At 45.3% G+C, this 27,728-nt stretch overlaps 2 protein-coding genes and 1 long non-coding RNA gene across 6 annotated transcripts; 1 reads left to right on the top strand and 2 right to left on the bottom strand.

Annotated features, from left to right (window-relative positions):
• Nucleotides 1-438: 438 nt before the first annotated feature.
• On the bottom strand, nucleotides 439-1,692 carry CEBPA (CCAAT enhancer binding protein alpha). Its single transcript, XM_074840158.1, has one exon. It carries the CDS (start codon nucleotides 1,511-1,513, stop codon nucleotides 536-538), a length of 978 nt encoding a protein of 325 aa, XP_074696259.1. The 5' UTR covers nucleotides 1,514-1,692; the 3' UTR covers nucleotides 439-535.
• A 1,092-nt stretch (nucleotides 1,693-2,784) lies between these two features.
• Nucleotides 2,785-19,837, bottom strand: LOC141929751 (uncharacterized). Its single transcript, XR_012625092.1, has 4 exons — nucleotides 19,751-19,837; nucleotides 18,203-18,264; nucleotides 13,498-13,558; nucleotides 2,785-3,341 (listed from the first exon to the last, which is right to left on the bottom strand). It is a non-coding gene; the product is annotated as an uncharacterized LOC141929751 (long non-coding RNA).
• Nucleotides 19,838-20,003: 166 nt separating this feature from the next.
• CEBPG (CCAAT enhancer binding protein gamma) lies at nucleotides 20,004-27,543 on the top strand. 4 transcript variants are annotated; one of them, XM_074840159.1, is made up of 2 exons: nucleotides 20,004-20,123; nucleotides 25,379-27,543. In XM_074840159.1, exon 2 carries the CDS (start codon nucleotides 25,489-25,491, stop codon nucleotides 25,939-25,941), a length of 453 nt encoding a protein of 150 aa, XP_074696260.1. In that variant the 5' UTR covers nucleotides 20,004-20,123; nucleotides 25,379-25,488; the 3' UTR covers nucleotides 25,942-27,543. The 4 variants fall into 4 exon arrangements, with proteins under 4 accessions (XP_074696260.1, XP_074696264.1, XP_074696265.1 ...); XM_074840163.1 differs by lacking the exon at nucleotides 20,004-20,123 and adding an exon at nucleotides 20,430-20,440; XM_074840164.1 differs by lacking the exon at nucleotides 20,004-20,123 and adding an exon at nucleotides 20,504-22,594.
• Nucleotides 27,544-27,728: the final 185 nt, after the last annotated feature.

Genomic DNA, 27,728 nt, shown 5'->3' with positions numbered 1-27,728 from the left:
CCCTGCCTGCTGCACTGCAGGCCAGCTGGGGGGGCCTGGCCAGCACCCCAGACGCCCCGTCCCTCAAGCCTGCATGTCCTTCACCCTTTCTCCTCACACTCTGCCGGGCTGGGGGGAACAGAAAGCCCCAGAGCTCCTGCAGCCACCTTTTAAGGCACATCTGGATTGCTATGCGTGCTTTATTACTATTATTATTATTGTTATTTACCCTGTGTAGACACGTGGGCTTTTTAATTTCTTCCTTCCCCTCACCTTTCTCCTTATAAAACCCACCATGTTTTCAGCTTATTCGTGTGTCATCCCTAAGGCACAAACCTTTTAATACTACAGCTGCCTGGCTTCCTGTATTGGTCGTTACTTGTTAAAAAATAAACAAACAAAACAAACCGAAAAACCAAAACAAACCCCCCCAACCCCTTCCCCTCCCACCCTCCCCCTGAAACAATCTGAGATCGCTGCGCTCCGGTACATAGAGTATCTGGAGGTGAGCGGGGGCAGCCCGGCCGCGGGCGCGGCGGCCCCGCCAGTCCCGGCACTAGGCGCAGCTGCCCATGGCCTTCACCAGCGAGCTCTCGGGCAGCTGCCTGAAGATGCCCCGCAGAGTCTCCAGCTCCCGGGTGAGCTGCTCCACCCGCTTGCGCAGCCGCTCGTTGTCGGTGGTGAGCTCCAGCACCTTCTGCTGCGTCTCCACGTTGCGCTGCTTGGCCTTGTCCCGGCTCTTGCGCACCGCGATGTTGTTGCGCTCCCGGCGCACCCGGTACTCGTTGCTGTTCTTGTCCACTGTCTTTTTCGATTTGCTCCGGTGGTCCGCGGGCATCATCTTGAGGGCGCCGGCGGCGGGCAGGCCGCCGGGGGGGTGCGGGTGGTGCGGGTGGTGCGGGCTGGGCACGGGCGTGGGGGGCGGCGTGGGGTGCCCGGGCTGGAGGTGCATGGTGGTCTGGGCGCAGTGGGCGATCTGGTACTGCAGGTGGGAGGGGTGCTGCTGCGGAGCGTGGTGGGGGTAGAGGGCCGACAGGGCCGCCGACTTGACCTCCTCCTCCTCGCGGGGCTCCTGCTTAATCACCAGCGGCCGCAAGCCGGGCGCGGCGATGCGCTCGTAGAGCGGGTCGAGCTTGCCGTCCATGTAGCCGGCCACGCAGCCGAAGAGCGGCTGCTGGTGGTGCTGCTGCTGGTGCCCCGGCGCCGAGGCGGCGGCGCCGGCCCCATGCATGCTGTGGAAGTCGAAATCCCCGGCCAGGATGGCCTTGGCTTTCTCCTGCTGCTTGCTGTGCTGGAAGAGGTCGGCCAGGAACTCGTCGTTGAAGGCGGCGGGGTCGATGTAGGCGCTGATGTCGATGGAGTTCTCGTTCTCGCAGATGTCGCCGAGCTCCGCGCCGCCCGCAGCAGGTGCCGCCGCCGAGGGAGCCTCTCTGTAGCTGTAGGCGCTGCCGGGCAGGGGAGTCTGGAGCTGGTGGTGCTGGCCGCTGCTCATCGGGGGCCGGGAATCGACCTCGTAGAAGTTGGCTTGCTCCATGAAGCACCTACAGTCTGCCGGGCATGGTGAAGGGCTCCTGCAATCCAGGTTTCGGACGGGGCGGTGGCGGCAGCGGTAGCGGCGGCGGCTCTACCAAGCGCGCGGCACCCCGGCGGCGAACGGCACCGCGGCTCGGCGCGGCACAGCACGGCTCGGCTCGGCACGGCACGGCACGGCACGGCGCGCCTGGAGCCCGTCCCCCGCCCCAGCCCCAGCCCGCCCGAGCCCCGCTCCCTGCCTGCCTGCCCTGTTGCTAGTGGGTTGCCTCGGTCCTGCGTGCCGTATATATACACACCCCCCCGCAGCAGGGCCGGGGATCGCCCTCTAGTGTCCAACCCCTGCTGGGAACCTTTGACCACCGCGCAGCCGGGTCTTAGTGCCCCGGCAGCGCAGAGCCTCCTGCCCGCCCTGCCCGCCCTGCCCGGGAGCCGCCGCGGGGAGAGCGGCCCGCACGCCCCGGCCCCCCACACCGCCGCCGCCGCCGCTCCGAGCTCGGCGGGCGCAGAGCGCCGGGCTGCGCCCGCCGAGCAGGCTCCGCGCTGATAAGAGGCCCGGGGAAACGGCGCGGGGCCTTTGCTGCCTCCCTGCCCGGGGCCGCCCGGTGGGGCAGAGCGGCCGAAGGCGGTTGGTGCAGCTCCAGCGCCCGCTCCCAGCCCTGCGCCGAGCGCTCCGACCCGGCGACTCCCCGGCCGCGCTGCGCAGAAAGTCTCAAAGTTCACCATCCCCGCGCGTACTGGCAAATATTTGGCCAGTCGGGAATACTCGCCCCGCCGGGTTCGCCTGCGGGACCCCGGGCGCTGGTTACCTGCCGGCAGCGCACTGTCGCCCGGCGGGCCCGGAGCAGGCGAGCGGGGCGGGCTGCGCCGCATCCCACCGCGGCCCGGCTCCACGGCGGGGCCCGCGGGGCTCTCCCGGCCCCGAGCGGCGCTAGGACCCGTCCGGGGATGGCGCCCGGCGGGCAGGGGCGGAGACCTCGGGGGGCAGCGGAGGCTCCTCGGCCCCGCTCTGCTCGGTGGTGACGGTCCGGGGGCCGCCCTGCACACCCTCTTCCGCGGTTGTTGTCGGTCCGGCAAGCCCGGAGGAGCCGCGCTCCTGGGACGGGGCAGCCTGAGCCGGGCGGGAGCGCGGTGCGGTCCCGGCGCCGGCAACGCCGCGGCTTTCGCCGTACGCAGGAAGGGTGGGAGAAACGCGCGGGTCGCCCCCCTCACCCCCCGCACGAATCAAGCAGGTAAATTTAACTACAGATCTCCCAAAATGCACACACAGCGATCTCGACCAGTGTCGGGCGCGGACCGACTCCGGCGTTTACCGAGATAAACCCGGGCGCAGCCGGGCCCCGCTCCCCGCGGCGCGGCAGTAGCCGGGTAACCCGGCGGTGTGCCCGGCCCGCGGTGGCAACCTGCGCGGAGACGCTGTTTGCCCGCCCGGCCGCCGTTTCCTGGCGGCCCCGCGGAGGCCGATCGACGTTCCCGCACCGCGGGGCCCGGGAGAGGAGCTTGCAGGGCTCCGCCGCCGCCACTCCTCTGCTGGGGCGGCGGGGTATGTCCCCACAGCAGCGCCCCTGTAAAGTCCCGGCCTTCCTGGAGCCCCCGTTTCACGCTTCAGCTCGGGAGGGGAGAGGATGCACATAATTTCCTCCTGCTGCGATCCCTCGCAGCTTGCAGAGCAGAAGTGTCTGTCCGCCCTTGCACACCTCCCAGGCGCGCCTGAGGGAGCCCCGCGGGCATTTAGCAATGCTGGTCCAGAAGGTCCCTTTGCACTGGACATGGAGAAAGGACAAGTCAAGGCCGCTGGAGCAGGTGCGGGCTTCAAATTGCTACGGGAAGATCTGCAGAGAAAGTGATTCAAACATAGCGATGGCTGGAGAGAAACAAAAAAAGCAAAAAACCCTGCAATTCTTAGTTCTGGATGTTCTAGTAAAACAGAAACTTGTGACAGTAAATTCCTTGCTCAGAAAGGGTTTGACAGATTCCTTGCAATTAAAAATAATTGACAAAAAGTCTTAGGGAACAAAATTACAACGTACCAGGAACCCATGTTTTTGTATGACACAGTGCACATGTGAACCTCTGTTTCACGAGCAAAAGAAGGCCAGCAGAGTGGGTTGGCTTTTGCACTCTAGTATCCTCTTAGGAGAATGGATTCTGTAGTTACAGTAGGGAAACATATTAATTTACAGAATACAGAATATACTTTTCACCTTTCACTATCAACAGAAAAAAATCAATCTTAAATTCTTTTTATATACAGTGTTTTCTAAATTGATACATGTTGGCTTCAACGCAGCAGCAGTGCCTTGCAGGGTGCCTCAGTGGTCCACGGGGAGCTGCAGCACTGTCTAACCAACTAAAACACTGGTAGGAAGAACTCTGAACAAAGTCATGATACAGAGGAAAAGCCTCAAGTCTGTGATAGGAGTGACTTTTGGATGCTTCAGAGTGGAGAGTAAAATGTCCCTGACTGCACCCAACTGTCCAAATTCTGCTTGTTCTACTCAGACGAACCCGTTCCCTGAAGAGGGACAAACCCAGAGCTGGACTTTTTGCCTGCTGGGAGAAATACTGTCTGGAATAGTAGCTGGGGAGCAGTTTATACTTGGAGCTTTCGAAAGGCCTTACCTGACTCTGAAGTCAGCAGAAACAGGAATAGGCCATGGACATTTAAAATAAAAGGTCAGTGCTGCATAAAACAGCAGAAGCATATAACTAAGTTTGTCATTTAATAACAATACCTACGCCTCTGTAGTCTTAAAACGCTCTCACATTTTATAATCATTCTGAAATTAAGGCCTAACCACATATTAAAAGAAATTCAAAGTAAATCAGAAAGTTTAGGATCAGATTCCATTCCTAATTACTGTAATTAACGAACAAGTCCCCACAATTGAAGGACTGGTTTGCTCAGTATTTTTTTTTACATAGACCCCTTTTATCTAAGTTAAGAACTTTTAAATAATCTCTTTTTACATGAAAACATAAATTCCTGTTCAAATTGTTTTAATATGTATAAAATGAGGTTCCCAGACTTAGACAAATAAGACAGTTCTTCATCTTTTTATTGTCCCTCCTTCTTTGAAGGCAAATAAAATGTTTAGAACCTGATCACCCCTCAGACAAGCACAAATGCGCATTTCCACATTCATAACAACAGTGACTGACACGAAATATTTCAAAGCTTATGTCAAGAGAAAACTTTCATTCTCATTGCTTCAGTTACATGCATCAGGGGGTTAATTTAACTAAAAGAGGAAGGATGTGTGTTGCATACTATGGATCCCTGAAGCAGCGCTGTCAACTCTTGAGGGTGCTATTCTTCCATCTCAAAGCAGATCTTGCCGTCTAGAAGCTAGGGGAGGACAGAAGAAGTGCTCCACAATTCAAAACAGCACCAAAAGTCATTTATACAGAGTCAGCTGCACTGGTTTCTGCTAGAAGGGAAGGACACTGAATAGAAAAAACATAATCGTGGAGGCATGTGAGTATCTATCTGTTTTATATAAGTGAATTTTGTGACTGCTAAGAGTTTTTAATTGCACCAGAACACTGAAGTCTCTTCATTTTACCTGACCTCAGCTCCTGTGCTGTTCTCAGGCCTTTGACTCCCATGGGCTGCAAAACAGGTTACCTGGCTACAGGATCCCGGCTGGCTTTATAGGCTGCATGGGCAGTACAGCGCTCTGCTTTCTGATCCAACAGCTCGGCACATGGCATGTGGCAGCCCCGTTAAGAATCGGAGTGCTATTACACATTTATTTTACTACCTTGTTAAACTAGAATATTTCATTGCTACTGACAAAGCTCCAGAATGTCCTGTCTGCAAAACTTCTTGGGGTGAATAGCAGCATGGCCCAACCTCTCTTCTCTCCCACCTGCAGAAGGGGGAGGGCAGGGAATGGAGACAGATTTGGCTAGGGCAGGGATGGGCACTGTGGAGCAGAAAGGACAGTATGGCCATCCTGGGAGTGACAAGGGGTCATGATCCTCAGCTGGGTGTAGTGCTGTGCCCTGAGTGCACCTGGAGAGTAGGCAGGGATGGAGCAGCAGTAGTTTCCTATGCAAATAAAGAGCTGGCAATCTACCATCTTACTTGTTGTGGTGTAATGAAACACAAACTTCTCCCCTCTACTGTGTTTTCTGCCCTAGGGAGGGGAAACATGATACTGCACATAAAAGCTGCCACACATGACAATTTTCAAAGGAAAAGGCTTTATGTGCCAAAGTCTTGGAGGCTGGTGGATCAGTATGCAGCATGGTATGACAGGTCAGCCAGGACCTTCCCTTCAGCTGGGAAAGGCAGCCGGTGACCAATTATAATTTTTGATGTGCAGTTCGGTCCAATGACAGATGATTTAACTCCTTATCGTTACAGCTCTTCTCCTTTGGAGAAACACTGTTTACAACTCCAAGGTGAACCAACTCCATGCTATCTTCCTCTTCCCTTTTCGTATCATTCCCCTTGTCTTCAGGATCTTTATGACCATGTCCTCAACCCTTGCTGTCCTTGTGCTCCACTGACTTCTGGCTCCTCTCCTGAGAGCTCAGTCCTTTGCAATTACCAAGCTAGCTGACTGGGAGCATCTTTTCACTTCCATTTGCCTGATTACTGTTCACCTCCATTCAAATGACTCTCATAACCAACTTGTTAACCAAGTTAGTTTCCAACGTGTCACCTGTAATCATGTACAAACAGTCTCTGAAGTTCTAAGTACCTTATCTGTTCACAATTTTTTCATGGTTAATGAGCCATCACATACATAGTTCCTCTCTTATAGTTAGGACCATATGTCACTGACCGTATTCACGGTGCCCAGAATATTCCAAATGCTTTTCAGCTACAGGCTTAAGTTGTGTTCCAAAGAACATACAGTTGAAATACCACAAAAAAAAAAAAAAAAAAAAAGGGTGAGATGGTATTGCTCCTCACCTCTCACTGTACTGTTTTCTTCCGCAGTATTAGGCCATCACCTCTGCCTCAAGACTTCCCCAAATGATGTTTACAGTTCTATTGGTATGCATCAATTATCCCCTTGCTCAATATTTGGCCTGTCCACAAATTATCCATTCTCTCTCTAGTGTTTTACCCCAGACTAAACAATAACCTCCCTTCTTTCACACCTGAATTTACTTTCCAATCTTCTGTCTACCTTACAGACTTCAGTGGTTCTCTTGTCATGAATTGCTCACGATCTTTAATTCATTCATGGTTACATCTCCCTGGGAGGTGGAGCAGTGTTGTTACTCTCTATTTCACAGCTAGAGAGCTGGGAGACAGAATGATTTGCCAAGGCCACACAACGAAAAAGTAGCAAAGCTGAGAATTTAATCTCTCCTATGTCCTGAGCTAATATCACAACCAGTGAGCATGCAGAAGTTTGACTACTGCTTCCCTATGAATGAAACACTTTATTTCTCATAATCTTCCCTGTTATTTTTATATTTTTTTTAATGGAAAAGTTAAATTAATTTTTATCTTGAAATAAATTTATTTCTGAAGTGAACTGCCAAGAAAATGTAATTCTTTTCTTTTTGATTTTTGCCATTGTATCCTTAAGGGAGCATATAGGAAATAAAGCTTATTTTTTTCTAGACCATAGCCCTAGTCTACTGAATTGAAGACTCACTGATCTGAGTAGGAACAGGTGCAAACCCTTAGCTGGCATACAAATTATGCAGCAGAATAGTAACAGAGTAGTTATCATACACCAAATTCAGTTCCCAACTCTGCTTTTAGGGGCAGAGTGTTCTCAAACTACACTCTGAAGATTGTAACTCTTAGAATACGACTGCCTACTTTTCATGGCATCATCAAAGATGTAATCCAAAACCAGAGATTTAACCACCTTGTAAATACAGAAAACTGGAACATGGCTTGTACCTGTGTTTGCACACAGGTGACACCAACTTCAGGCATCTAATTTAGATGCTCTCAGATGAGCTATGCAGGGAACTTAGGCTCACAAGTCTCAGTGTCCTGAACTGCACCTAAAACTAGATACTGAAATAACAGGGTCTCCATAGGCTTGTCATGCATGAAGTCAGCTGGACTGCACACCTGGGTTAGCATCACTATTTAACAAAATCCTGCTAGTTAGAGCAATAGCATCTCCTCACTTGTATGAGTAATTCACTCTGATACCCAAAGTGTATTATGATTATCATCTCCTCCTAAAAATACTGATTTGCAATACTAACTGAAGTAGCAGCTAAGGCTGAACATGTATATTGGTAACTGTTCCAGAGCACACCTGTGTGAACACTGCGATGTAACACTGAATCACACAAGAAGAAAATACCCTCATCTGTCTATTATATATATGTTCTGACTTTGCATTAATCCTTTGAAAATATTGATGTAGTCATCCTGTAACATTATTCACACCTGTTCTTTTAATGCAAAAGGTAGTTTATTGGGGTAAGCATAACTTTGGCAATGTGTAAGGAGACCATGTATAGTCAATCCCAAACTATCCAGTTTTCAGAAGGTACATTTACAAAGATGTACTAATACATTTTGAGAAGTAATGAGGAACCTTGCCACTGACTTAGACATTACTTTTTGCTGATCTCAAAAGACTTTCAAAAAGAAAATGGTACAGCGTGGCTCAGGCTTCATCACTCTTCTTAAGTAGTTCTTGTTTGTACTGTGGACATTATTCTGGGAGTATCTTTAAAATAAAAAGATATATATTATGGAAATACCAAAAAATGTTACTCACTTTCCAGAAGTATAGAAAGATACCCTTTGCTACACAAAGAATTTTCAATCAGAAGAACAAGATATGAAAAGTGAGAGCAATGGGACTGGAAAGGAAAGACCAGCTTATAAAAACAGAGTCATGCCATTTCTTAATTATGTACGTGACACATCCTGTCACAAAACTTAGTCCCTGATGTGGACTAAGTTCTATGTTGTCATCCTCTCTAAATCAACCTAAACCTAAATCAACCTAAATCCTCTCTAAATCTCCCCTATAGGCAACATTGTTACAAGGATCAAAATTAAACTAAAGAATAAAAATATAGTAAAAAGTTACAATCTGTAGTATAGTATGGATATGAAAGCCTCCTGCTGTCATTCCACAGCTGAACACATTGCTGAATCCATGGCTGAATCCATGGCTGAATTCAGCAGGATGAGAACTGCACAAGACCTCTCAGAGAACTCAAGAATCTGGTGGGCTTTTTACACTTCTCTTACATTGAAGCTATTGTGTGATTCACAAGTCAAACAATGGGATAACCTCACTACCCAGGAGCCCATTGTTTTTGATTCCCAGCCTGCAAATATTCGATGCTTAAAGTATCTATGGAATTAACGACTAAGACCTGGAAATATGAAGATAATACACCTTTGGTGCAACCCTTCTTTTATTAATGTCATAAAGCATTTGACTTCGGTGGCAGAAAGGTTTGGGGCCACACTTGACTCATATTTTAAAATGTTGGGTTTTATAAGTATTGGCTCTATCCTAATAGAAAGCACTTTTACTGCTCAGTGTGGGTGCCATCTTGTACCTGAAAATTTGACCTCCCTGTTGAGCTAAACTCAGTTTTCTCTAATTATCCCACTGCCAGCCCAGGGATTAGTGGCATGAGTAATCTAAGCAGGAGTTGGCCTACTAATGTCAAAAATGTCAAAGGCGGCGAAAGGGAAGGGAGTCACAAGGAAGCTCTGCAAAGTTCTTAGAGTCACTTGGTGACATCATCAATGAATCCAAACCGCGATCAAAGCAGCTGCCAGCGCCAGGGAACAACAGACACACAGAGGAAGGAAGCAAGTCAGGGGCAATGTCAGCTTGAAAATTATCACAGTTTTGTTATCAGTTTCAAGCTAATAGTGATACTTCTGGCATCAGAATTTTCCTGACTCTCCTAAGAATAACCACTGCACTTAATGATGACACTTAAGAGGCAGCCTACACGTACGAGCTGGCACAATACAGTGCTGAAGTTCCCACATGCAGCATGTTGACCCTTGCCACAGAGTGATTTCAGCTCAGGACTGACCATGCAGCAGGCTGACGGGGCAGCACCAGCTCTCCTGCAACCACTGGCAAGTGACATGAAATATGGCCTTTCATTCCCTGCAGGGATTCCAAAGGTCACTTGAAAACATCCAGAGAAAGGACCTGCCACTCCTGTCTGCTGAGATAACACCTATTCTGCCTTCTAAGCCATCACAGAAAGAGAAGTCGCACACAGTAACATTCAGCATGTCAGTCCTGTTCATAAAAATAAGGAGACATTATCACCACTGCATGAGTTCCACAAGACCTTCATATTAACATTTTTCTCTTCAAACCGAAATCTTATGCTTTAGGTAAAACAAGTCTTAATCTTAAGTACTATAAGAGTTAATAACAAACCAGCTGAGTCTAACAATCAGTAGGTTTTTCCTGTCCTGTAAAAATCTAGAAACTAAAGGTGGGAAGTTACAAGGACATTTCAAAGTGGCACCGGGACTGGCCACCTTAAATTATAATGCTTGGAACAAATCATTCCTTCTTCGTTTTTAAAGGTAGCTGACAGCTGAGCTACAGAGTGCTTTAAATCGATATTGTCAAAATTCATATGAATAAAATCAGAAGACTTCTTTTGATGGAAGCCATCATTGTTTTCATTCATTTTATGGAAGCATAAAAATGGTATCTTGTTTGCAGTAATATCTCAGAAAGTAAAAAACCAGTGACAGTGCCAGGCTGTTTGTAAGATGTTTTGGTATCTAAATCCTCATAAAGCAGTGCTGAAAAGGCACTGCCCTTCGGCTAGGAGGTAGCAACAACATTGTGGCCATAGAGTTAATAGTGGAGCTAAGTGTAATCAAAGCTAATCATTCAGCAAGAGCCCAGGGCTGAGAGGTTTCTAATTCCAAACAAAAAGTCCTTGCAAACTACTTGTGTTTCTAAGTAAAAAATGAACCAGCTGTGAATTGGGTTCCCGTACTGCAAAAATGTCTATTTTTTTCCCTTCTACTGCTGTAATTAAAGACAGGAAATGGGAATAAGTTTTTGGAGTCTAAATTATTCACTTTGAATAATTCTTTCAGGCCTAAACAATTAAACTAGATGCTAATTTTATGCAAATTACATGTAATATATTAATATGAGCATAAATCCTACATCCCTTAACAAATCCCAACATTCTATTAATGGGGAATATGAGCAGTACAAACTGCTCACCTTTATGACATAAATGACCTTATGACATAAATGTGGTAAATATAACATAAAGTGAAATTAAACATGGCAAAGTAAAATTTAATTTTAGAAAAATAACCTATATATTCTTTAAAAGCAGACAAAATTTCCAGATTTTTAATTACATGAGTTGCATGGTTCTAAAAAATTCATGCAACAAGTTTTAGTGTTGGCTGCTATGGTACTGGCTTTTATTTTACTAAAATAAATTATTTTAAAAGGATGAATCCACGCTGGTTGTCTGCAATCTGACACTCAGCTGCCAAAAGAGAAGGACAGAAAAGTGTAACTCAGCACAGAACCCTGTTGCTTCCTGTCATAGAAACAATTGCTGACAGTTACCACAGCCAACACAGCTGGTATTTAGGTTGGATAAGACAGTACAGCTGATAGTGGTTCAGTATTTTCCATTAAAAAAGGGGCTATTCCACACCAGCATGGATATTCTGGGGCCTTTTAGAAAGACTTAGTAGATGGAAGTATTTATATAACTAAGTGCAGGACTTACGGATCATTTACACTTAAGTCATCAAGAGATCATTTGCATCTATGGCAGGGTCTAGACCGCATGGGAATTACTTTTGTCCCCTATTAATAAACTGAAATAAACATCACTTACTGAGCTCAGGATGTCATCAATAAAAGTTTGAGGCTCCTGTTTCCTTCTCTTTTATGGAAGTGCAAGACACTGTGTGTCTCCTAACCATAGTTGCCCCTTGTACATAACTGTGCAAGCTCAGCTGCTGATTCCACTGGACATGCAAAAATAGGTGCCTGTCTTTCATGGAAGACAATCCAACCCTAAATATCTGTGTCCCTATTATGAGAAAAGGCTAAATGTTCAAAGTGTGGGAAATGCTGCAGGTAGAGCTCAGATCTTTTGACACATTAACTGCAAATTCAGTCTTCAGGAAGTCATACTGCCCCAGTGCCCCTTGCCTGTTTGTTTCAGTGGGCTCAGAGCTATTCAGTCAAATCTCCCTTGCGGCACTGAAATACCTCTAAGTTTTGGATCTACATACGTAGATCCAAAAATCCATGTGGTGGTAGAGTATCAGAACATGTGACATATAAATTTTCAAGTCTACTGCAAATCTTTCCAGAAATCTATTTAAAAATACTCAGAAAGAAAGTAAAAGCATGCATGCACTCCAGTTTTCCTGTAGCTCAGCTACCAAGGATGTTATAGCATGAAGTATCTGAGAGCTGTCTGTGAATTCTCACTAAACTATGGCCACAGGTGCCTTCACCTATGAAAGCCAAAGACATATATACATTTCAGAGTATGCTGGAATATTCTCTTCTGATGCCATACACTAGTGTTGAATAAATGTCCCTACATTAAGACAGTGTCCACACAAATTAAATATTTTGTTATAAACTTTTTGTGCTTAAGGCATTGGCATTTGTGCCTAAGGCTTTCCAGTTATTTATGGCACCAGCAAAGCACAACAGCCCATGTTAGCTTGTTAGTGGTAAGATAGTCTGTCATAGCTGGAGATCTCTGGGACTGGCTGTCTACATGCATATTCCTGCTAGGAGTACACATACACCTGTGTGCACTCATCCTGTCTTCATTTTGTTCATAGGAAGGAAAAGACGAGCACGTGCATTGCACCCCTTAGTTTTGTCCCACCAGTGAGCCCCGTAACTTTATGCAAGAGGAAAAAGAGGACGTGAGGTGAATGTATAAAAAATGTACCTCGAAGAATTTAATTTCCTGGTAAGCAAAGGCCTTTTCTCCAACTGCCAAACCACATTTCCACCAGGACTGTGGGTGACTTCAAAGCAATGCATGTACTCCCTGGAAGAGGGCCTCAAAAACCTGGACAAACGACTGTGACTTTTACCACATTCACTGTGCGCTTTGAAGGTTTCTATGATTGTGTACACCTTGGTAAAGTCCTCTTTGGAATGTGTATGTTCAGCAAATATTGGGTATGCAGAGAAACAGTTTTCAGGGAAGCCACCACGCTTTAGTAGAGTAAATCTGTCTCTGCCAAGTGGCTGCTGGCATATTGATTGCTGTGCATATGCAGCACTGGGAGTCTATGAGAGCAGGTTCCATATGGTTTGAAGTGTTCTGTGTTCCCATCAACTTTTCCTTTGCATCCTACTATTTTTTTGTCCCACATTTTTGCAGACAGGCTGTTCTCCTCTAAGTCACTGACATCAACTTTGTTGTAATATTGCTGATCCTGACTTCTTTCCTTGGGCAGAATTCCTGATAATTTCAGTTGGTGTCTTAGTTGTGTAAGAACTTCTGACCAAATAAATCATGCCTGATGCAGGAAAACTGCACATGATGGCTAAACAACTTGGAATGAGGACAGATTCCTCTGCATAGAGATTTGCTGAGTTGGTTTTTAAGGCCAGTGAGGTGCAGAAACATGACCTCAAAGGACATGATAGCAATGGAGCGAGCATAAAACTTCTTCAGACTATGAGAGGGAAATCTGATCTAGTTACTGCTGAGGGAGAGAAAATCGGATGAGCCCTTCTCCAGTGACATTGTTGTCCCTGGGACATGCTATGAAAGTGGCTTCTACAAATTTGGCTGCAGTGTTTATATTCAATAGAAAACTAACACTAGATTGTGTCTGGTAAGTTCACTCTGACAGAGATATTCAGATGCCTGCAAGTGTAAGTGTAACCGCTTTCTTCCTCTGGGAGTCTACAGTATGTTAGAAGGTATGCAGAGCCAATCTGCAGAGAGCTGAGCCCCACTGTTTCTTTGGAATTTACTTCCATTTCAGGAGGTAAAAAAAAGAAAAAACAGTTGACTCACCAAATGCAGAGAATCAACTTTCTGGAAGGAGGATGGCACTGTTGAAGTAAGTACTTCTTTTCTGTTGGGGACAAGAGAAAGACTTTACTTGCCTGATGAAATTATCACTGTCATGGATTATCTAGCACAAAATTCTCCTAGATGTTAGTAGCAGGAGGTCAATGACAGATGTGCTATAATTGTCAATACACCTTCTCAAATTGTCCTCCCACATATTTTGTATGATCCAGGCATAAATAACTCATTTTCTATTCACTTCTATGAACAGAAGTGAGGCAGAGTAAACAATCAGGTGGACAATCCCCTGCCAGGTGACAAGCTCTCAGTTTCTTTTTTCTTTTCAAGTGGCTGTTCATTGAGCTTTTTATGGTATTTCAGAGGTCATATAGGTTGCAGGGAATAATAAAGCCATTGATAAGAAAGAAGTTTGTGTCCTCATTCTCCCAACACCATAAAACTGAAGAAGAATCAGAGCTATGCCTCTCCAATTTCAGTGCTTTTCTGGAAGGGCATTTATTTTAGGCTTCTGTTCTGAAGAACCATTTTGAAGTCTGGATAAAACCCATGCCTAAAACTATTTACTCTTCTTGATATCATATGAATAAGGTAAAGTTCTTCAGTAGAGTATACCCCGTGACAAATAATGCCCTAGTAATTATGGGTGGGGATTTTCATGCGGTGACTGATGATGCCTTGGAAAAGAGCCATGGCACCGTGCATTCAGCAGCTAAGCTATCTAAATCCTTGCAGACCTCATTTATGCTTTTGGGAATATAGGACAGGTGTGGCAGTTACTAAACCTGGATACTTGAGAATTCACCTCTTATTCCCAGGTGTGGGCCATTAATTCTCGCTCAGACTTGTTCAGTTCTAACAACTCTCTTTTGAACCAGATTTTATATGTGCACATATACACACACAATACATAGCATTTTCCTTACAATCCATTTATCTACTTTGTTTTTACTCATCTGTAGCTATGCAGTCTCACCTTACCTAACATTTTACATACACGTGGCAGCAAACCCCAATATTGGTCGGTGGCAGTCTACAAATCCCTGTCAAATTCTGTAGATAGCAGAAGACTCACAGTTTGCATTGTTTAGTACAATTACTGAAGAAGTTCAGGTAAAACTCAAGCCAAGCTCGAGTGGAATTCACAACAATGGCTACACCAATTTTAATAGGATCACCAGACACAACAGCAAAGCCAGAGAACACTCAAATGCAAACATAGGTTGATAAAAACTGTAAAATCCTGTAAAAAAATGTAAAGGAACGTGGCGCTCCTTTTTTTTGTTAGATGCTCTTCCAGAAATCTGAACACTTTGGGGTAATGTGACACACCTAGAGCCTCCTCCCAGACCAGGCATTCCTCAGGGACATGCTTGATATTTTCAAACTCAAATACCTACAAGAAAGCTTCTAATTCCATATTCTGATATTTCTATAGAAGGTCACAGATAGAACCCCAGCTGCTTTGCTCACTTCAAAAGGACTTGTGGCTACAGAACACTGATGTATATCTGGTTATCTTTATTTACTTAAAATATGTTGGTCATCTTCCAAGCAGTCCTCTGGAATACCATGAAGAGAGGGGATGATATATGTTACATTTTGAAAAAGCACACATTTTTGTGACATTATTTTTATGTGCAGAGAATTGTCACAAGACAACAAAGGACTACTTGGGGTAATGAGATGGCCTTCTACCTCCAAATCCCTCAAGAGGCCACTGCTGTAGCGCTACACTTCTCAGGTCAAAGCACCGTCTTGTGAAATGAAACATCGGTATTGGAGATCCTGAGCTGGTTTGGCTTGAAGCACAAATTCCTGACATCATGAAGGATAAGCATAGGCTGGGTAAGAGTTTCACTAAAAAATAAATTTATCATCAAGAAGTATTTTGTAGCTATGAAAAAGAAGCCTCTGATATGTGACTGTTAAAGAACCCAGACTACTAGCCAGAATAATACAAAAAACTCAAACTTGCAAAAATGGGCACACCTTTACCTATGCAGGTGGGTAATTCTAAAAGTGCTAGGTAAAAGTTTCTGATTAAAAAGTTTAACTTCCTGATAATGGCATGAAACAAAAATACAGCAATTAAGGAATTAAATCTCAGGGCAAAACTAATGCAGATTCTACCTGGATGAAACCAGTCTATCAGGCATGAAGTACCAATCCCCCACTTAACACTGTAGAGGAAATGGGAACAGCTGTAGCTGGAGAGAAGGGTGGCATGTAACACCTATAAAAGTGACAGCTTGGGTTTCTAGTAAAAGCAATCATCAATATATTAGTTTTCTCAGACACTGTAAGATTTCTGTGTTAGCCTGATTCATTTTGCTATCACCCAATAGCCTGCAGAAGATGAGGGGGAGGGAACAGCTGTTCTTTTTTTTTTTGTCCTCCTCCATTTGAGAAACATTCCCTTTATTCTGTCTATGTAATTGAGTTAATCTCTTCTCAGAAACCAGTATGAGTAAATCTAGATATCTGGATAACTATAATATTTTGATAACTGCAAATAAGGGAAGTACTACTAGAAGATGCAGAACTATAAACTGGAAATAGTTGCAAGACATTAGCTGCATAAAGAACAAAGGCATTGGATTTTTCTTGTAAATGAACTCCAGGCAGTGTTACAATAAAATGGATGTTTGCTATTAGAACAGAATGGGTCCTTTCTTTACTTAGTATTTTCTAGAACAAAAGCACTGTAACTTTCCAAGGCTATAGTGAGTCAGTGCTAGAATTAGAAGTACAATCCTGAAATAGCGGTCACCACTAAGCAATGTTTCCTCTCCTTTCTCTTCACCTATTCAAAAAGGCTACCTCTGACAAATCATCTATTAATAGACAAGTTTCTATCATTTAAATTATTAAGTTGGATTGAAAAAAGACTCAGAAATTCTGTGCTTAACAAGTATAAGCTTTTTCAAACAAATAGAAAGAGGTATTCATAATGCTTTTTCTTTCTGAATTCTATTTTTTTGAAATATATCCAGATTCCTGATAAATGAAACTCAGCAATCCTTCCGCTTTCTGAAGCTTTTATAACCTCAGCTCTGCAAAAGTTAGATTTCTAACAATAGGTCTTGGTGCAGGTCAGTCCTGGATGCAAAAAGTAATTCTTGTAAAACCAAAATGCAAGGGCTATTAAAAGAAGGGAGGTTTGCAATAATAAGATTAGGGAAAACCTCTATTACAGACTTTGAATTTCTGGGATATTCCTGAATGAATGTCATCTGCTTGGTGATCATAAGGAATGCAATCATATTCAGACAGTCTTTCTATCCGGTTTTGAACAAATCCAGGTTGAAAGAATAGGGGTAGCAGTTACTAAGAAAAGCTTTTACTTTGTTATAATTCAGTGCATTTGCCCTCTAATAAATTAACACGCTGTACATCACAGCCTGGAATGGTGTGTTTTTACCTAAGGGGCCTATTTATTTCCACTTGTAAAATATATACACAAATACATTCAGTTTCGTCTCTTCTAAATCACTGGAAAGGAAATGACTGACTTCTCATCTGGAAGAAATCAAAGGCATGGTTGTTAGACCAGAGGGAAAAACTGCACAGTAGCATCATGTGTGAAAAGTAAACTTTTAACAGAAATATGCAAATCTGAAGTAAAAAATCCAGTGAAGGCTTATCCACAAGGGAAATAGAAGCAAAGAACTGAATGCTTACAGAAAAACATATTTTTTAAAGTGTAGGTTATAGTCCAGGCTGTTTGTATGGTTTTTATTTTAGGACAAAGAAATAAATGCCCATGAAGACAGAGGTAACATGCATAAACAGTGGAATCAGACACAACAGAAATGATTCAAACAGCGACAAAATAGCTTTCACCCGGTAAGTGAAAGGCTGCAGAGAACTTCCTAAATGTTTTTGTAAGTGTTAAGGGAACATACTGAGTGGGTGATAAACAGGGACATTTACTCCAACAGGCTCCTCTCCCCTTTATACCTTCTGCCTCCAGTTCCTACAGTTCCTATTTCCTCAATAGCGTTTGTGCCTCTAACTGTGATTTGCTGTAGATTACTTGAAGATGCTGAAAACGTGTGTAATTTTTTTCAAGGACTAAAGTCTTTAAAGAATCATGAGACTGGATCATGCACATGAAAATAAGATCCTATTACAGTATTATCTATAGTCGTATAGGTAGACTGTTGCTATAGGAACACATCCAGAATCAGAGTGAAAAGGACTCCATCCCCGCAGGGACCAGCCTGCCTGCGACACCTGACTCCAGGGCTACTGCACAGCTCACGTAACTTGTAAATAAGCGGGTAAAGTGTGTATTTCAATGTCACATCTCAAGAGCAGTTTCCTATATATTTCTGTGATTACTTTTTAGATCTCTTTCATCATATTCTATTTTTACTGTCACGCTGTGGGAAAAGAAATAATATCCTGCAAACACTAAAGTACACTGTGTGATGGTTTTCTGTAATAGGATACAATGCAACCAAGCACTGGAGCGCCTTACGTGCGTGGAATTATGTGTGAGCTTTCATGTTTGAAATAATCAGACTCTATGAGAATAAGTGGGTCTGCATTTTATTTTCTTCAGCTTTCTTTGATGAGGATTAATGAATGAATGGTCATAAAGTGCTCTAAAATCCTAGGAAAGCACTCTAAGAGCACACACTTACTCAACTATTGTGAGGAAAGGATAATGTTTAATGCTTACCTGGAATTTCGCTCTAGCTATAGATGGATGAGTCATTGTCACAGAAAATGTAACAGTTTCAACTGAGAAACAGAAAAACATTAGAGATATTAAAGTAAATACTTGATGACTGACAAGGAAAAGTATCTTCATGGTAATGAGCTGAGTAAAACTGTTTGCCCAGAGTAATCCTCAGAATTCTTCTGCAAATGTGGTTTATTTTCCACAGGGCTTTACAAAAACAACAACAAAACCCCCACACAACATCAGGCAGCCATAAAAATGGCAAATACAAATAATTCTATCTACATTACTGAGCTCTGCAACTGTGTTTACACTGTGATTCTTCTCATTTTTGCAGACATCAGACGTTTCCCAAGCAGGTCTATGTGCTAAACTGGAGTAGCATACAGATCGGTACTTCTTCTCTCTGCATTTAAACAAAACCTACTGTTTTCACTGTCCGCACACCTAAACTTGTTCAAAACTTGCTTACTTATTAAGCCAATGATTTTCAGAACTGCCCACTGCAAATATGCACACCTATGTATTGAAGTCTTTCCCATTCAAAGAGCTATAAACACATCATGTGCACATACAATTTAAAGAGATGCGAGCATACGTATTTTTACACTGTGCTTGTTTAGTCAGAACTAAGGTGATGTGAACCAAAGTGTCTGGAAAATATTAAGGGACAGAAAAATTCTTCTCTACAAAAAGTTAAGTATAACAAACATATACCAGTGAATCAGTGCATATCTTCCTATGACATTGAACTCCATGGTCTAGATGTTTCCTAATCTACCAGTGTTTAGCTTTTTTTTTTTTTTTAATATTTGAAAAGGAAGATTAACTAATAATCTGTGAAAATTAGGAATTTGCCATAATTTCTGTTGTTAAAAGAACAGTTAAAATTTTTATTTTGCTGTCTTTGATATTCCTTCCTCCGTATCTCGCAACACCCTACGGACGCAAACCACACAGCAGCTAGATTGAGATGGAAATACACTGCCAGGAGATTAACAACCCAGGAACAATTACGAGACGCCAATCAGCATAGAAACCCAACACGATCTAATTTGTGCTCGTGGGGCACTGACGAATTTCGTGCCAGCTACAGCCAAGAAACCACCCAGCCTGGCCCCGGCCGGCGGGAAGGCGGCAGCGGCCTCGGGGGGGACCGAGACTGTCTTCTCCCTCACGCGTGTCCCGGGGATGAGCTCCCCGCGCTGCCTGTGAGGGGAAGTCATCGGGAAAGCACGGGTTCAGCTTCTTCCCCTCAGGCTGAGGGAGGCGTGGGGCCCGTCCGGGGGAGCCACCAGGCTCCTCGGCGCGGCGGGGGACACGACCGCCTCGCTCCCCTTCCCGCCAACCCCCGAGGCGGGCAGGGAGGCCTCTCGACACCTCCTCCAGCCCTCTTCCCCCGTTGGAGAGGGCAAGATGGCGCCCGCGGGCTGGGCCAGGGCGCAGCCAGCCGCTCCGGGGACACGCGTGGCCGTGCCGCGGGCTTCCCTCCACCCCGGCTGCAGCAGCACGGGAGCACACACCCAGGGGGAGGCTGTGACACACCTCGGGCCCTCTGGACTCCCGACGCGGCAGGCGAGCCAGCGCCACCCCGCGCAAGCAGAGCGCAGCCCCACGGGACACGCACCGTCCCCACGGAAAAGAGAAAAAAAACCCCAACAACCCACCCCAAAAATCCCCCACAACACCGCGGCCTCGCCCTTTAAGAGTGCCGGCGGCCTGATTGGCCGCGCCGCCTGCCAATCCGGGCGGCGATTGCATCACCCCGGCAGCCGGCTGGGTGGCGATTGGCGAGGGGGCGGGCGGAGCGGGAGGGTGTCGCAATCGCCACTCGCCCGCACGCCACACTTTAAAGAAAGAGGCTCGGGCCCGGCCCGGCCCCTCCCGCCGCCGCCACCGCCCGCTCGCGCCGCCACAGGTAAGCGCGGCCGTGCGGGGGGCGGCGGGCCGGGGCGCGGGGGGGCCGGGGGGCCGCGCCGGCCCTCGCCCGCCTCCTTCCCTCCCTCCCGCCGAGTCGCGGCGGGCGCCGCGGCGGGCGCCGCGCATGGGAGCGCATGATGCAATCGGCGGGCGGCCCTGGCTCCCCTCCCCTTCCCTCCCCCGGTGAAGTCACGGCTTGGCAGCGCCGGGCACCCCCGCGCCCCGCACGGGCGGGGGAGGCGGAGCAGCGCGGCCGCGGACGGGCGGCCCCCGGGCCGGGGCCCGCCGGGGAGGGCGGCGGCGTCGCCGCCACAGGCCCGCGGGGGAGGGGAGGGGAGGGGCGGGGCGGTCCCGGTCCCCGCGGTGGCTCCGGCCTCGCCGGGCCTCCCCGCCCCGCGGCCGGGGGAGCGGAGCGGGGCCGGGCCGAGGCGCCTCCAGGCGCTTTTGACAGCGGGGCCGGGAGGTCGTTACGGCTCGTCCTCCGGCGCCGCAAGACGCGGCCGTTAACGGCTGTGCCTAGCTTAGGAAAAGGTCTGCGAGCGGGGCCTCAACCCCACCGGAGCCGTTCGCCCCGCTCCCGGGAGCGCGCCAGGCCGCAGGGGTCCCAGGGGCTGCCCCAAACCACGATAAAATGCCCTGCTTTAACAACTGGTCTTCTTCCTTTCTAGCTTCTCAATGGAGTTTTGAATGTCTTGACAAGTCTTTATGGTTCCCAACAAATTTTTGTAGCTCCAGATACAACTTTCAAAACATATATTGCAGAAAGCTTGACGTTGGTTTTAGCTCTGACATCTGGTGGGAAATAGCAGTCATTAAGACAACTCAATACTCTCCTCAGTAATAGTGCTACGCTAGTTATAATGCTCTTCAAGAGTTATAAAATTCATAACTTGAAAAAGTTCTGCATTTAAGGAATTAGTTCAACTTTAGAAATAGCTACCTTCATTATAATTCAAAAGACTGAGTTAAATTGATACCTCCTTGCCTCCTGGCATCTGGGATTGTTTGTGATTCTGTCATCAACGCTGCTAGCCTGCAATTAGAAGACATACTTTAGATGTTCCGACCACATTATTTAAGGATATTGGAGCGCATTTTTCTTGTAAGGTGTATGGGAAAAATGGAGATTCTGAGAAAAATTTAGGAAAGTGATGTCAGCTATGGCAACACATATGAAGGTGTGAGCTACCTAGTCACAAAAAAGTTGTTACCTAACCTTCAGTATGTGAGAGTTATCATCAGCTCTTACCAACTTGTGAGTGTGTGCAGAAACCCACGCAGGAGTGGGCTCTCCCCTCCCAGTGTTCAGCAAACGTATGCCTGGCATTTTATGCTGTTTTTTGTACAGGATCACCTGGATTTAGTCAGATCCTATGGGGGTATTGCTACTGAAGTCCGAGAGAAGAGGGGCCACCTATTGCTGTTCAGGTTGGGACAGATTTTGCATAGACAAGACAACTGGGTGAATTTGTGCAATAAAGTCATCCTGACTAATGATCAGAATCAACACAGTCACATCTCAGAAAAGGAGCAGAGAGAAGTGCTTTGTATTTTTTGCCACTAAGTAAAAAAAAAAAAAAAAAAACCAAACTGATTTAATTAACAAAACACATCTTTTGTTTTTTGACAAAACAAACATTTGGAAGTTTAAGTTTTTGATTTTTTTTTTTTGTGAAAGCAAAGATAATAAAGGCCCTGATTTGCTTGGTTGGGAGTCTCTCTGGTCCCTGAGGAGCGCTGTCAGTCAGTAAGAAACATCTCTCTGCCTGAGAAGACACCTCTGCGTTACCAGCTATTATGCTGTAGTGGGTGGTCAGTTGGTGTCCTGGGTGGCCAGTTAGTGGCCCAAGGAGAGAACAAGGCAGTTCTAACTGGCCACTGGAAACACTACCATGTGCTGGGTGGAACCAGCCTAGGGCTGTCGCTGAGCTCAAGCTAATGAGCAGCTTTATGGGAACAAGATGCTCAGAAACTCAGCTGGCTCTCAGAGGAGCTGCCTCCTGCTGTGTCGGGGCTATTGCCCCTTCAGAGGAAACCAACCTGTTTGTGGAGAGGAGCAGAGCTGCTGCCTTTGTGTGGCATGGTGTCCAAGAAACAAACTCTGAGACTCATCTCCCTCCCCACCCTCATGGCCTCTTCCATTTACTGTGACCTTTACCTCACCTTTCTTGAGAGCCCTTTCCATATGTCTCATACCTGCTGTCTTTAAACGTCCTTCCAGTATTCCCTGAAGGATGCCCCATAGCACCTGTCACTACCCATGATACTCTTCCTTCTCTCGTTGTTCTATTGAAGAACTGAAAACTGGTAGTAAAGATCCAGCTTCCAAATAAGCAGGGGGAAAAAATTAGTTTCAAGCCTCAACTGTTACCACTCCAGGGTTATCTGTGATGCAGTATAGTTAGTGCTACTTGTTTTGCATAAATATTAGTTGGAGCAGGAGAGGAATCCAGATGCCATCTCTCCCAGGTAAGACTTGTGATCATCAGGCCAGATAAGAGCATGTCTCACTCAAGAAATAGTTATTTGATACAAAATGGATCAGTTGCAGTGGGAAGAAATTGAGGGAGATCTGTTCTAGCAGGTCTAGAACACTTGCTTGAGGTGTGACACTAGTTCTTCTCTGCTCATATCCATGTACTGCCCAACTAAAATATTCCATTAGAATTTGGTTCAATGGAACAAATAATTTTTCCTTTGAATTACGGGGAAATTTGATAGAGATCTAAAGGGAATGATAAAGCAATATTAAATAGTCTCAATAGCATAGAGAGAAATAGCACATGGAACCTGGTGATGTGAAGAAACTTGTTACACATTGGGTGGGGTGCCTTCAGGGGCAGGAGCCACCCCTTCCTCTGTAGTATCTCATGAAACACAAAAGGCAGATCGCAAAAATGGTATGGGCTACTTAACTAGGCTGTCCAGAGAAGTTAGCAAGCACTGTAATGTGTTGAAAGAGGGGACAGGAGAGCATTCTGTCTGCCTTTGAAAAGATGCCAAAAATTAGTGGAAAAATTCCATTGTCAGAGGCGAGCTAACAGAGCTGTATACTCTTTGAGGGCTACAGAAATCCTGTATTTAAACATAAAGCTGAGACAAAGCCAGTATATGCTCCGAGAGGAGCATCTTGACTAAAAATGTCTGTGCAATCACACATGCACAGCTACTACAACTGGCCCTGCCAGTCTCGTGTTTGTGCGCAGTGACATCTTGTTAGCTGTACATTCAGTTTAACTGCTGGACCAAATTGCTTATTCAGTCAGAATCTAAGACTTAAATGTGATTTGCAAAAGTTGCTTTAAGAGTTGAAATCAGGAAAATACTAAATACAAAGGTTAGGCTTGTATGTATATAGATTCACCTATACAGATGTCAAAAAGAATTGATGGCTTCTGCCCTGAAATATGAAAATGAAAAGATTTCTTAATAGGAGGAGTGTGGGTGTACTCACACATCTTTGCTTGTTTTAAGTGAGAAGACTTCTCAGTGACAGAATGTTAATTTTGAATAACATTCAAGCCAAACTTACTAGGCTTTTTGGTCAATTTTACTGAACCACACTGCAGCTGCATCTTGTTCTGGCTCCCTCATTACAGAAGAAAATTTGCAATTGATTTAGACAGTAGAATTTTAACCTTTTTAATGATATCCTAGCAGAAGATAAAACAGCAACTCAGACTGCTGAGAAAGACAAACAAACAAGAACAGTAAACAGCTGATGAATCCCTGAGTTTAGAATGACCAGTGACACACAGCAGCTCGTTTACAAACATCTCACCGCATCCATTCATCAGCTAGACACAGACCTACAGTCACCCACACCTTGTGCCCTTACTGATGCAAGCCATAACCCCTGGGCTGGCCACTGCCCATCCTGGGCGGTTAGCATTGCCCACTGCTAACACGCTCTCCTCTTGAGGGTGGGCAAGGAGGATGTTGAACACTAGTCGTGTGTGACAGAGCACAGGGCTGCACTGCTGCAGTGCAGTCTGTCTGGGACTAGGATTGGTTTATGCTAGTTGGATACTTTAACATGACAAGAAATCAACACTCCTTTGACTGAGCACTGAGTACTTTTCATTGGAGCCATAGGTAGGTGTTTCAGGAACTTAGAACAACCTTGTTGCCCTTCCCCTCTTCTCTCCCAGACTTCTATCCCAGACATTTAGGAGGTCATCCCATGAGATGGGAAGAGAAGGGGGGCAGCTGTTAGCCTTGCCGGGGCTGTGTCCCTGCAGCAGCTGTGGTGGAGTCCTCCTTGTGCCACCAGTAGGGTCAGGAGCAGGCTGACCTCAGCAGTGGGAGAATGTGAGTCAGGTGAGAGGGTGTCCTGCTCATCAGGCCTGTTTGTCTGCTGGACAGGAGAGTGGACAATGGCCAGTGCAGGAGCTGCAGCAGGGGGATGTATTTTGTGGACAAGTCAGCTGTGGCTGCTGTCTTCCCATGGGTGGCAACACTCCCCTGTCTTTGCCGTTTAGTGATCCTCACATTGTCATCACCCCGCATTCCTGTCCCACCTGCTTGTTACAGTACTGTTACAGGCTTAGCTTGTCTTACCTTGCTTGGTTGAAGGAGTTCCTTTAATGTCACTCAAGTCACAGCCTTCGCAGCACACTACCTTTTTCCATAGATTATTTTTTCCACTCGGTACTAGTGAGACTTTAAAGCAGTCATCAGTTTGGACATCAAAAGCAAGTGCTGTAAGACGATGGAGGAAAGGTGGTGGACAGTCTGAGCACCCTCACTCCAGAGAAAAGGAACCAGGAAGGAATTTGTCTGTGCATACACCCAGAGGGATGGTCTGAAGAGGACAAGGATCAACTACTCCTGTTGGTCAAGAGTCAGGCTGTTAATAGGTTTAAGCTGCAGAAGGAAAACTCCAGTCTGAAAATTAAGAAAATTATATAACTGGAGGAAAAGTTAGACAGTGGAACCTGTTGCCAAGACAGAGGTTGTGAAACTGGAGATATTCGAGGCTAGGCTAGACACCCGTCCATCAGGGATGGCTTTGGAATAACTGAGTAAAGCCAATGAACAATGCAAACAGCTTGACTAGATGACCCAGTAACAGTCCCTTCCAATCCAAATACGTTCGAGAGGCTTCTGAAATGTAGCTGGCAGCTTGTCCACTTCCAACACAGTTGTGATGGGTTATTGCCAGATGTACCATCAGTACCTTATGCTAAAGCCAGTGATGTATACGATTGTAGATGAAGCCAACACCTTTAATAGCAGTTTTTTTCCTACTAGGTTCACCTCGCCCTTAATCCATGTGAAGACCTGTTGGAAACACCTTCTAGAAACATAACAGTTTTCAGACTCCTAATAAATTCTCCTGTGTCCAAGAAGAGCCTGTCCAAATGAGCAAGACATCCCAACAGAACACCGCTACAGATGCGAATGGAGTAAGCGTGATTCACACCCAAGCACACACCAGTGGTTTGCAGCAGGTTCCCCAGCTGGTGCCCGTTAGTCCTGGTGGCGGAGGCAAAGCTGTGCCTCCCAGCAAACAGGGAAAGAAAAATTCCTTTGTGGATAGAAACAGTGATGAGTATCGTCAGCGCAGAGAGCGAAACAACATGGCAGTGAAAAAGAGCCGGTTAAAAAGCAAGCAGAAAGCACAAGACACGCTGCAAAGGGTGAACCAGCTCAAAGAAGAAAATGAACGTTTAGAGGCAAAAATTAAGCTCCTGACCAAGGAACTGAGCGTACTGAAAGACTTGTTCCTTGAGCATGCGCACAATCTTGCAGACAATGTGCAACCTGTTGGCACTGAAACCACCACAACAAATCCAGAAAACAATGGACAGTAGACACCGCTGCAGCCTTATGAAATGAACACTCGAGGTGCGGCTTGTCTGCAACACCCATGCAGCAACCAAGCAAAAACTCTGTTAACTATCATTTTGTGGAGATTTTCTTCTTTTAACCATCATTTTGTGGAGATTTTCTTCTTTTTAGGTTTAACACTGAAAATTTGATACAATTAAACCAGAAACTGCTTAGGGTATTTGTTTTAAATATTTTTCTCCTCTAAAAGATTTATCTAATTAATGCAGATCTAAATTCATAGTCAACAAGGAGCTTAGTATTGGGGAAATAGCATTTTCAACAGAAATGTTCACTTACCTTCTTACAGTTTGCATAATGGGAGGAATCAAGCAGGATGGTTCACTGTAGTATCAGAAACTCGTAATTGGATAAAATGTCTTTTAAAATACCTTTTAGTGTATTTAAGCCCTTTGTTTTCTCTATTATGTATTACAAAACTGCAAAGGCTGTGGAGGGTGTTTGCTTTCCTGTTTGGTGGACTACTTTAAATCTGTAGAGCAAGTCCTATAAAGCACCACTTAGGTCTTTCCTGTCCAGTTACAGTTAATGGGGAGGGTGTAGTAATATTGAGCTGGGATGCTTACTGATGTTTTCTAGAAAAATAGCAATATACTATGATGATATATATAGGCAGTTGGCTTCCAAACAGCAAATGAGTCTGAAGCATCATGTACAAGACGTTAAGCAGCAAATTGACAAAGCCTTTTAAGCCTGTGTTCACATTGCTCACATAGTGACTGGGGCCTTATGAGAACAAGATTTTGGTTTTCAGAAAATGTCAAAATGCTACCAAAAAACTGTGCTCTGCAAAATTGCATTCTTGCTGGGGTGCAGGTATCGGGGAGAACAAAAGGTGCAGCTTGGCTAAGCAGTGAAAGGGGTGTTCAGCCAGAATGTATGAATCAGTGCTCATTGACATTCATCTCCATTTTCATGGCTGTTCAGATTTGCAACCAAGATCTTACAGAAATTCACAGTGATTTTAAAAATTAATGGCCCTAGTTTGAATAACTGATTGTGGAATTTCTACAGCCATCATACAGTTGTGTGAAGGAGTATCTTTCAGTCTTGTTTTATTTTCATAAAAGTTTTTCTATAGCAACTTTTTTAATGCTAGTGCTAAGTCTTTGCCATGATCCATAATGCAGTGGTATGTACTATATTGAGGATTTAAACAATAAAAGTAAAGCAGGAACTTTGATGTAACCTTAATTTATTTTCATTTTTAAATATTTGATGGTATGGTTGTGTTACATTTAACCTGTGTGCCTGGCTAGTGGATTATTACACTGTCTTAATTTCCTTCCTACACTACCTTTTTCCATAATTATTTTTTGTAGGATGCTTGTTTGCCTTGTATCTGTACTTAGGAAGAACTTGGGTATTATCTCTATGAAGATGCTGTTAGAAAATGAAAGCTTGAAAAGTTCTTTTTGAATTTAAACTTTTAATACATGCAGAAAACTTTTACGGATTGTTATGGATTATGGTAGTTTTTTACAAAGATATGTTTTTTGGTTCTAGCTGCAGCTTAAGTAGGTAGGATTGAAGTATCAGAAGCTAATAAAAACCTTTTGCTTCTAGTGCTGGAGTTGTTTTTCCTGTCCCTTTTCTCTTTCCCTCAAATGCAGACGTGCCCACCTCAAGCAGCTGTCTGAGAAATGGGTGCAACAGTCTCCATTCCTGTCTTCCACTCAGGTTTTACTCAGTGAAAAGAATCAGAAACGCATTACAGTTTTGGCTGAATTCCTGTTTTAACAAAAAAAAC

This window comes from Strix aluco, chromosome 14 (assembly GCF_031877795.1).
Source record: "Strix aluco isolate bStrAlu1 chromosome 14, bStrAlu1.hap1, whole genome shotgun sequence".
Lineage (NCBI taxonomy): Eukaryota > Metazoa > Chordata > Aves > Strigiformes > Strigidae > Strix > Strix aluco.
The sequence above is the reverse complement of the archived record's forward strand: the minus strand, read 5'-3'. Positions and strand labels throughout refer to the sequence as shown.

Excerpts from the sequence above, each read along its gene's own strand:
- CEBPA (XM_074840158.1), bottom strand. The coding sequence starts at position 1,513 with ATGGAGCAAGCCAACTTCTACGAGGTCGATTCCCGGCCCCCGATGAGC.
- CEBPG (XM_074840159.1), top strand. The coding sequence starts at position 25,489 with ATGAGCAAGACATCCCAACAGAACACCGCTACAGATGCGAATGGAGTA.